Genomic DNA, 11,233 nt, shown 5'->3' on the forward strand with positions numbered 1-11,233 from the left:
AAGTTGCCCTAAAATTCAACTTTTATACTAGAAACGTCTTTAAATATGTTAAATTAACAAAATATATTTTGACAGATGCTTTCGCGCCCAAAACGCTCTTTGAAAATTGTGTGACGTCACAGTTTACGGTTTGACACATAACTATATACACAGGTAGAAGATACGAACTGTCAACTGACATTTGTCATTTGTTGTTTATCGCCTAACTGTCAACAGTGTCAATCCGAGAGTTGTGACGTCATTAGAATCTTCGATAACGTTTCGAGCTTGGTCACGTGACGTGTGCCAAAAGATATTTTAAATTGAATATTTACAAAACTATGGTCATTACAGGCCCCTTAAAAGTAGTTTAACATGTTCTTATAATCCAAAACAATTTATTGGGACGCAATTCTGCCCTAACATTTGTAGATGGAAACAACCCTATTGCACTTGAACTTACCCTATTCTTCTTTGGACAACATTTTAGTTAAAATGTCCCTTGATGATGGTTTAGCACCTAATTCTCGACGTTCAGCTTGAAATTCTATTTCATCGTCACTATCACTATCATCAATTATTTCAATGATAATATCATCATTACCATTTGAATCGTTTGATTTTTGATTTGCAGCATTAGTTGTATTATTTTTGGAATTGTTATTATTTTCAATCTGATTTTCAGTTGTTTCAATCAATTTATCTTTATCATTAATATCTTGACCTCGATTATCGTCACTTGTTTCGCCATGTTCCGTTGATCCACTCTTTATATCTAGTGAATCTTCATTATTTATGTTTTCATCTGGTATATAGGCCATGCCGAATAACTTAAGTCCTAAATGTTGTATATCACGTTTTAAATCATTTGTCATTTCTTCACTAAACTCATCTAAAATATCTTGGAGTTCGAAATTATTCGTATCGTTATCTTCTTGTTTCTCTACATGAACTTCTACCCGAACATCAAAGGAAGAAACAGGGGCTAAGAGGCTGTTGCATGAGTCATTGTCGCTATTCCATTGCTCCACTGTACCTCCTCCGTTGGTGACTGTATCGTTTACGTCAGTTTGAGGGGTAACTTCTCCATCTTGAGCGTTAGATTCCACACTAATTCGTTTTTGTGACACTTCTTCGGTAACTTCTCCAGATTTATGACCTTCTTTAAGATTAGAGTCTACATTATTCCGATCTTGTAACTCTTCTTCAGTCCTCTGATTCTCTTCACATTGCGAACTATCTGCATTTAGATTTTTGTGAATGGCTGCATGACCCTCAAACTCTGAATATATGATCGATTGTTTACAATAATCACAAAATACACTGACCACAACATCTTCGATAATTTTTATCTCTTTCCCTCTATTCCTCTGCTGTGTTTCTGTATTGTTTCTGGAAGTTTCCTTAGAAATTGTGTTCTTTTGTATGTTTTGCAAAGCTCTGTTTATAAGTTCATCCTCCTTACAGTTGAAAGTAACTGTTCTAAAAAATTCGGGGCTATACATTTTATGGTCTTTTTCATGTTCCGTCAGAGCCACTGAAGTGAAGAAATATATCTCACAATCGGAGCAAAAGTGGCCTGGGGCCTGATTTTCCATACAAATATTATTATAACAGTGCCCTTCAACGTCTTTCGGACGAACGTACAGCTCACATTTGCCGCACTGATACAAAGGTATTCCTGAAGCGACATTCGAGTTCATTTTAACCCGTCTAGTGTGCTGATAAGTACTGGAAGACTTAATTCTGTCCACATGAGTTTCGGACAAGCCTTCAAACATGTCAGACCAATTGTCCAGCAATTTAGAAGGATGGAACTTTACTATTTTGTATTCATTGTTGTTGAGATGGTTCGAGGAGTGGTCAGCGAAGCACTGAGCTTCGAACGAGAATTGGCAGACGGCGCAGGTCTGTGGTATGGGCGTATAGCGAGGAAAGTGGTGGAGCTGAGCATGCTCGATGGAGGCATCGCACGTGGTCGCGGCGATCTCGCATTCCCCGCACTGATATATGATCAGTCCAGACACATCTTGCTCACTCTCCCCTGCTTTCGAATCACGTTCAGCGTTAGGTTCAGATTTGCGTTTGCTTTCAGAGTTTCCTGGGCGAGATGTACTTTGGAACGATGAAGCTCTCCGCTGAGGCTTGGCCTTCATAGTGCTCGTGGGCAAATCAGCCAAATGCGCCCTCTTGTCAGCTCTGAACATGCACCGAAGATTATCAAGCCTTTTCAATGCATCCGGATCAACTTTATGTCCTTTTAAGTAATGTCTATCCAGGCTTACGCCAGCGCCCGAAAAATCAGCGTCACACAATCTACAAGTGCTCGGCGTGTATTTATTCTCCGCCTTTTCTTTTTGACTTATAAACCACGGGGCCTGACCACATTTGGTGTCAATATCAGCACGCACTAACACGTTTCCGTTGTTAAACAGAATTTGCTCAGCATCATCAATGCTGTGTACATTCCCGTAATGTTTATAAATGCCTACAATATATTTATTGCACAAACAACATGGATACTTTCCATGTTTCGTCTTATCTTCTGTTGTAGGAGCGTGAATTTCATTTTTATGTTTATCTAAAAGTGCTCCCGTGGTGTACACTTGATCGCATTCTTGACAAGGAAAGCCACCACTCCGCTCGGGTTTGCTCGTTTTCTCCTCAATCTTCCTTTCCGAGTTCACTTTGCTGCTATGCTTATCTTTATTTCCTACGAAAGACACTTTCTTTTTTATTGGAGTTCTTATATCTGACTGTTTCCGCTTAGGGGTCTGCGATGCAGGCAAATCGATCAAATGAGCACCCTTCTGCGCCCTAAACACGTGGTTAAGGTTTTCTACCATATTCGGGTCAACCATATGGTACATCACATAATGGCTTTCCAAAATCTCTCGACTATTAAACCAAGGTTCCGCTTCACATAATCGGCAGGTGACGTCCGTGTACCGATTCATTTTTTCCTTCTCTTTTAAAAACCACGGAGCCTTCCCTTTATCTGGGTTTATAGAAGAATGGACCAGTACATTCCCGTTGTCAAACATAATTTGTTCGGGATATTCAATTTTATGTTTAGAGATGTAGTGTTCATACATCACTACACATTCTTTGTCGCAAAAAGCGCACTTTGATCTCGGTGACTTAGTCTTTATTAAAGAGCTATGCGTTTTCAAATGTATTTCAAGTGCCACTTGAGAAGCGGACATGTAATCACACTCTTCGCATTCATAAACTTCAGTCTCCACGAGCCTTTTACGTTTAACCGGATGGTCTTTATCAACATGTCTTTTTAAATTCCATTTGTTGGCGTACGTTCGAGGGCAAAATTCACAGTGACAAGTATTCTCTCCTTTTTTCGGAGTTCTTTTACGTTTCCCATTTAGTTTTTCTGAGGCATGATCGGTGGCTGTCTCAGGTTGGTCAGTTTGGTCGAATTGGACGCTGGAGAGGAGCATCTGAATGGCGTCTGTAGGGGGGTCTGGTAAGTTGGCCAGTTGGGACAAACCCTGGACCATACCGATGGCGTCGATGACGACATGGCTCGCGACGGAGCCTTTGACGCACGGCTCCACTTCCATCAACGCACCCATCTTGAGCTGTGGACAAACAAAACATCACATATCAAATGGAGATCCGTCATCTCTTCTCATTACATCATTGCTGAATGTTCAGGATTATGACCACGTATGGTGAGTCTCCAGCGCGTAACGTAAAAATACTTGTGTGTGCCTCTGTACACGCTGCCGCCAAATGCATTCTTCATGAGGCCATCTTATAAAATATAAAATACTCTACTCTACCCTAAGCATATGCCTTATGAATGCTTAGTGGCCTAGGTGGCCGCTCGAGTTGGGCATGCAGCGGGGCGGGGCGTGCAGCGTGCATTTTCAAGAAATTCAAACGTATAGGAGCGGACTTAGTGTGAGCCCCACGCCACGCTGCACGCTCCGCTTGGAGCGTCTACTCAGGCCTTACATTTAAGGTAGACTAGGATTTAGATAATCCTAAAAATACCTGCTTCATTATAGTGAACATCCATGATGTAAATGTCACCAATTTATTCGCAGGGTGATTAGTTAATACATTATCACTGAACGGCAACTAGATTAAATTCCCAGTGGTTAGTTAAGGCTTGGAGCTTACGCTTGCCTCTGAACCGTGCGAGGTAAGGGTGTTAAAAACAATAATCAAGTGTTAAAAACTGAACGCATTGGAAAATCATGCGTAATAAACATACAATATTCCTACATCTCAGAATTTCGTACCCAGCCACTTAAGGCTTCCCATTCGTCATCGTCGCAACTCTCACATTCTCACCCTTCATTATAATATTCTCTTCACCAATTTTTTTTATCAACTTGTCCTGCTCTCACGTTTTAAGTACCTGAAGCTACTGAAGACGAATTCCTAGCTGAGCAACTTTCTCTCTCTCTTCTCGAATTTTTGAAGCATGTTTCTGTCGCGCTGCGGTGGGATGGGAGTGCGTGCGTGCGATAAGGACAACCGCAGCTCGGACTAAAATTCACACTCAAAAAACAAAAAAATCGAGGTTTCGCTCTCGGCTGTTCCCTCCTCCAAAACGCAACCAATCATTATGAAATTTTGGAAACTGTATGAGGAAGAAATAATCTATGCCGCTATGTTTTTATTTTTTGGATATTTGTTGTCATATTTGTATACTGCGCCTTATTTGTAGCCAATTAAATTGAGCCGTTGTAGCGATTTTCGAGGCGCTATAAGTTTCTTCAAAATAAAATAATCCAAAAAAGCAAAACATAGCGGCACAGATATTGATCTTATTGATCTTTTTTGAAAAAATCATTGCCCTAGGTTAAAAATCTAGGGAGGAAACAGTCGAGAGCGTTTGTATGGAAAAATTGCAACTAGGAATTCCTCTTGAACCCCTCACAGTAATGATGTGTACAGTAGTACACATCATAATATAATTTGCAATATTTAAAACAATACACCAACGGTTGTTTCCATCTACAAATTTTAGGGCAGAATTGTATCCCAATAAATTCTTTTGGATTATAAAAACATGTTAAACTACTTTTAGGGGACCTGTAATGACGATTTTTTTTGTAAATATTGAATTTAAAATATCTTTTGGCACACGTCACGTGACCAAACTCGAAACGTTATTGAAGATTCTGATGACGTCACAACTCTCGGATTGACACTGTTGACAGTTAGGCGATAAACAACAAATGTCAGTTGACAGTTCGTATCTTCTACGTGTGTATGTAGTTATGTGTCAAACCGTAAACTGTGACGTCACACAATTTTCAAAGAGCGTTTTGGGCGCGAAAGCGTCTGTCAAAATATATTTTGTTAATTTAACATATTTAAAGCCGTTTTTAGTATAAAAGTTGAATTTTAGAGCAACTTTTAGTTACTATAGAACGTAATATCAGCGTTTCAAAAAATTGGAAACAACCCTATTAGCCAGAGCCCCATTCGACTAACATAAAATTCCATCCTCCAACTGATAAAAAGCACTTAATGATTTCAAGGACAGCTATTTGCTTCTTGTTTAATAGATAAGAGCCCACATTACTTATTTGTAGACACAATGTTTAATACATTTTGATCTGTCATCCTAGTTCCTGTTTAATAGATAATATAATAACCAGAGATGTGACTTATTTGAAATACTTGTATTTAAAATGCAAATACAAAATGCAAAATACCTATTTAGTATTTTGTATTTAAATACCTTTTAAAGAAAACTATTTTGTATTTTATTTCAAATAGTTTTTGGGACCTATTTTCTATTTTCAAAATACAAAATACTTTTTATTAGGTTATAGTAAGTAGGAGTTACAATCTCTTCTGACGTTACAATCCTTGCAACTCTCTCATTCTTTTATGGCGACCGGTCTGGCCTAGTGGGTTATAGTGACCCTGCCTATGAAGCCGATGGTCCCGGGTTCAAATCCTGGTAAGTTATTTGTTAACTATGATATTTTTGAAACGAGGTTTACTTAACACAATAAGCCACTATTGAAAACCTCTAGGGTTTATGTAATAGTTGGCGAGATCGCGCGGACCGATCCGCGTTTGCTTAATACTATAATTACATACTTAGTTATGTTTTTCTGTCGAAGCTGTCGACCTTATGTTTATGTATTTAAGTATTTATACATATTTATATATATCATTGTCTAGTACCCACAACACAAGCCTTAATGAGCTTATTACTGTGGGACTTAGTCAATTTGTGTAATAATGTCCTATAATATTTATTTATTATTTTAACATGTTTTTGGTATGTATGTTAACATTATGTACTTAATAATGAACCTCCAGGTCTATGATTCTTAAGTATGTTAAGTACTCTACATTGTACTTCAAATCCATTTGTATATGTGACTGTTTGTGTTCTAAATAAATGAAAAAAAAAAAAAAAAACATGGAACTGGTGAATCTGTTTCGTAACGCCGCAAATGACCACAAGCGTAGCGAGATATTAAAAATGTGGAATCTTAAGCGTTGCAAGGGTTTCAAGGCACGAGAGGTAAACAAACTTTTCTGCCCTGGTGAAACAAACGAGCCGTTTTCACCAACCAACGAGAGGTATATACTAGCTGTAAAACATTACAAATCTAAATTAATGCTTTTAATAATTGACCGTTAAAAACCATCAAAATTTGCACTCTAGAGGACTGATATACACACTATTTTTAAAGAATAAAGAAAGCCTTTCCAACTTGTAAATTCCGAGCAATACTAGGTATTCACTATTTAAGAGTACCTTTTATCGCAAAGTATTTGTATTTTAAAAAAGCATTTTGAAAATATCTATTTTGTATTTAGTATTTTAAATACAAATTTGAAAACTATTTTGTATTTTGCATTTGAAATAGTATATCAAGGAAGTATTTGTATTTTGTATTTAAATACTTTTTATAAACTATTTTTCACATCTCTGATAATAACCCTCAATACTTATTTGTAGACATATTCTTAGATGTGGGATAGCGTGCGACTTGAAATCCGGAGGTCGCGGGTTCAAACCCCGGCTCGTACCAATGAGTTTTTCGGAACTTATGTACGAAATATCATTTGATATTTACCAGTCGCTTTTCGGTGAAGGAAAACATCGTGAGAAAGCCGGACTAATCCCAACAAGGCTTAGTTTATCCTCTGGGTTGGAAGGTCTGATGGCAGTCGCTTTCGTAAAAACTAGTGCCTACGCCAAATCTTGGGATTAGTTGTCAAGCGGACCCCAGGCTCCCACGAGCCGTGGCAAATGCCGGGACAACGCGAGGAAAAAAATAAAAAAAATCTTAGATATGGGGTAATCCTTTGGGGAAAATTTTGCAATCAACCATTACAAATTGAACCATATAATGTAACCGTCTGTTATGGTTAATGGGTCACACTGAGGGTCACTACCCACTACGCCAGACTGGTTGTCTACATTATTTATTACTTCTTGAAACATTCAACTAATACAGAAAAATGATAATGGCTGAAGTAGCAATAGCTGATAAAACAATCGATAAAATATCCCAAAAATAAACATTACACACGAAATTGATTGCAACCCCTTTCCTGGCAAATTAAAAATATTTAGTTCAGTTACATAAATAGTTCAAGTCTCGATTGCGCCTGATAGAGCAAAATGTCTTGTATGACATTGCCGAGAAAAGGATTAAGTGTTATTTGGCTGCGGTTTTCTGTAAGGCACTGCATTGCACTGCATTCGCCAAATTTCTATAGTATTCTAGTAAATTGTTTAGTGTAAGGGAACTAACAGATCAGGTGAATAAGATGCAAAACAAAAATATACAACAACTGAGATAATTAAACTATGTCCAAATAATACCCATATTTCAGATGCAAATTCAAAAATATGTGTCAAAGTCAAATGTAATGCCCAGTATTTAGATGTTGTTGAATAAAGGGTAAACAAATAAAGATGGTTGAATCAAAAATGTCATTAAGCATTTTCTGTAAGTATATATAGTTCATGTTGTCCAAGTTGACAGGCAGATTTGTCAAATATCACCTTTAATAACATGATAATAGCATCACGCAAAATGGCGCCAGTCGTCGAGTTGCAGAAAATCGCCCGTACTACAATACAATACAATACAACATGATAATACTACTCAAGGCACGCGTCTTCGTGAATGACACGATCTATACTTCACTAACATTGCACAGAATTTCACATCACTATGTAAAATAACTACTAAGTAACCTCACAGAGTTAAAATGAGAGTCCAAACAAAACATCAATGGATCATAAATTAGAATAAGTAAGTATGAAAATATCAACAAATTTTATAGATTACATACGAAATAAAGCAATTAAGAACTGTTTTCTATAGATCCGGCGCAGTTTTGTATAATTCTATAAAAAATATTACCGAAAATATTGAATACTAATAGGATGAGGAAAAATGTTTTCAATCTAATCTAATGGTGGGATGCACGTTTCACGTCCTGCCACTCCCGAGTTTCACACAACAATGTATGTAATGTTCTTATGTTATCTGACAAGTTCAGGCATGCACTTGTTAACTACGCAATTCTCGTTTCACACCTTTTTTGGTATAAAGTGTCTTATTACTACAATATAGTAAAGCAAACATTAGCTACCTTGAGTTATCTGGATACCGATCACAACATAATATTTTTTATATGTACTTTTTTTACAATTGCAAGTTTACGTATAGCAATAGCGTTTGATAACAACCAAAGTTTGCAACCAAAAGACAGAAATAGAACAGAATGACACTTCGATTGACAGTGACGCATAGATATCACGGAGCTAAAAAATAAACCGGACAGTATACATTGGCTAAAAAGTGGACACATATGAGAAGTCAAAGTGGGCCGTTGCATCTCTTTCTAATTAGGGTGACTATAACTCATATGTATGTGGGATATTAGGATAACATGGAATATATAGTTTGGCCAGGATCTTTTCTTATTCGTGCATAGTCAGCGAGAATCACTGTTTTTTGCTGTGCTTGTATTATGACCCCTGAAAAGGGGTGTATATTAATTTTTTCTTTTCTGTAAAAAGCTTCAAAAAACCTTGCTAAGTTTAGTCGTTCTAATAGTTGTTACTGATAGGCGTAGCAACCGCCACCATGATCGATCGTGAGGAAGGTGGTCCGCCGTAACGTTTGTTAAGAACTCTGGTTTGAGTGAGTGAGGGAGAGAGAGACGGATATGCTTGTACGAGTGACTTAAACATGCCCAAAATAAAGATATAGTTATTTAGGTACAGTTACTTTTAAGTCTTCTTCTTCCTCGCGTTGTCCCGGCATTTTGCCACGGCCCATGGGAGACTGGGGTCCGCTTGACAACGAATACCAAGATTTGACGCAAGCACTAGTTTTTACGAAAGCGACTGCCATCTGACCTTCCAACCCAGAGGGTAAACTAGGCCTTGTTGAGATTAGTCCAGATTTCTCACGTTTTCCTTCACCGAAAAGCGACTGGTAAATATCAAATGATATTTAGTACATAAGTTCTGAAAAACTAATTGGTAGGAGCCGGGGTTTGAACCCGCGATCGCTGGATTGTAAGTCACACGCTCTTACCGCTAGGCCACCAGCGCTTAATTTTAAGTACGTACTAATAATTGTGTAAAACTGGTTCACATCGTGCCGACATCATAGTCACCCTAATGAGCTTGACAATATTGTCTCGTATTTTAATATTTTTATCGTAAAATTAATAATTATGGCACCCTAGTGAAAAGATATACCACATTCAGCAAAACTTTCACTTCTACAACCTGTCAAACAATATTTATTACCCGTTTTTTTAAAACATTTCGCTATTAAATACTGAGCGCCGCCATTCTCGTATTTTGAAAATATCTCCTCAATTTATCAGCAAGTTGGGGATACCAATTAATATTCAAAGTTACTACAGTGTCTACTATATTAAAATGAATGTTGTTTTTTGTTGTGCATGTGCACAGCTTGGTTTAATCAGATAATAATATTGACATCATAATTATTTACAAATTACTTAAAAGATATCAGAACCGCACTTTGAATATAGCACTAAATTAGTATAAGATGGTACAATGGTATCTTTTTAACATTGCCAACATGTGCGAGTGAGACACTACGCCCACTTTTTTTCTCTAGTCTGGTACGAACACCTTTCTAATTCAATAATAAGGTTCAATTTAGTATGACAAAAAAAGTTAAAGCGTCCTTCACTTTATATCTCCATGATAGATATATCAGTGACGTCATAAAGTGCCGCCATCGCCGCCTCATGGAAATACCACAGAAACAAGTAAATGTTGCCAGGCCTGAAAATCCCTAATTCTTGCACATAACGCAAGCGCCATGATCGAAGATCCTGTCATAAGGGGCAGAAGAAAACCAGTCTTGGGTGTTTTCTATGTATTTAAGTATTGATATATATGTCGTCTAAATACCCACAACACAAGCCTTATTGAGCTTACTGTGGGACTTAGTCAATTTGTGTAATAATGTCCTAATTAATATTTATTTATTTGAAACTTCCATATGTCTCAGAAATGGATCGACTTAATTTAGTAAGTTTCAACACTTTCAACCCTACAAAAGCACAGGTGTGCGTGTTTCCCGCAACAAAGATTGCGTCCGACTCTAACCGCTTTGTTTTCTTGCCCAGGCCCACGTCAAATATGACGCTCGTAAAGGAAAGACGTGTGTCGGCGGCCGATCGTGAAACTCACAGGCATACCGTGAAAATATTTATCTCGTTCTCTGACTCGACGGAGTCCCGAGCGAGGCTTGCCCTTCGAGCGTCTGAAGCAACCTAACGAACTACCGTCAAAACATTACACAGGAACATTACGATCTGCCTAATTTTACGATCGGCCGCCGACATATGCATTGTTATAACCAAAGAATAAAGCAGGTAGGTATAGGTAGTTATTAAATTATTATTAAAGCCCTTTTTTTTTCAATCAGCTTCTTTTCTTTTCTTTTCGATGATACCATAATGTATGGTATCATCGAGCTGATCTGATGATGGAGACAAGAGGTGGACATAGGAACTCTGTGATAAAACAACGCAATCTAATTGTGTTTCGGGTTTTTAGAATTTGCTTGATGAATATTAGTTGCCCGTGGAAAGAAAAGTACAGTCAGCGATAAAAGCTTGTACTAAAAATGAAATTTTTGCCAAAAACTTATTACTTTTGTGTTATACGTCCAGGTTTGGCAGACGAGAGAAGGTAGAACACAGGTGTCTAAGACGACTTTCTTTAGGTGGAGTGGGA

The 11,233-nt window shown here is 37.6% G+C and overlaps 2 protein-coding genes across 4 annotated transcripts in view; one reads left to right on the forward strand and one right to left on the reverse strand.

Annotated features, from left to right (window-relative positions):
* The window catches only part of LOC133532768 (adenylyltransferase and sulfurtransferase MOCS3), a 230,477-nt gene that overhangs the window by 39,349 nt on the left and 179,895 nt on the right, over nucleotides 1-11,233 (forward strand). The gene's annotated exons all lie outside the window — the stretch shown is intronic.
* On the reverse strand, nucleotides 136-8,750 carry LOC133532765 (uncharacterized). 3 transcript variants are annotated; one of them, XM_061871558.1, is made up of 2 exons: nucleotides 8,593-8,750; nucleotides 136-3,575 (listed from the first exon to the last, which is right to left on the reverse strand). In XM_061871558.1, exon 2 carries the CDS (start codon nucleotides 3,567-3,569, stop codon nucleotides 444-446), a length of 3,126 nt encoding a protein of 1,041 aa, XP_061727542.1. In that variant the 5' UTR covers nucleotides 3,570-3,575; nucleotides 8,593-8,750; the 3' UTR covers nucleotides 136-443. The 3 variants fall into 3 exon arrangements, with proteins under 3 accessions (XP_061727542.1, XP_061727544.1, XP_061727543.1); XM_061871560.1 differs by lacking the exon at nucleotides 8,593-8,750 and adding an exon at nucleotides 8,361-8,578; XM_061871559.1 differs by lacking the exon at nucleotides 8,593-8,750 and adding an exon at nucleotides 4,364-4,891.

The sequence above is a fragment of the Cydia pomonella genome, chromosome 27 (genome assembly GCF_033807575.1).
Source record: "Cydia pomonella isolate Wapato2018A chromosome 27, ilCydPomo1, whole genome shotgun sequence".
Classification (NCBI taxonomy): domain Eukaryota; kingdom Metazoa; phylum Arthropoda; class Insecta; order Lepidoptera; family Tortricidae; genus Cydia; species Cydia pomonella.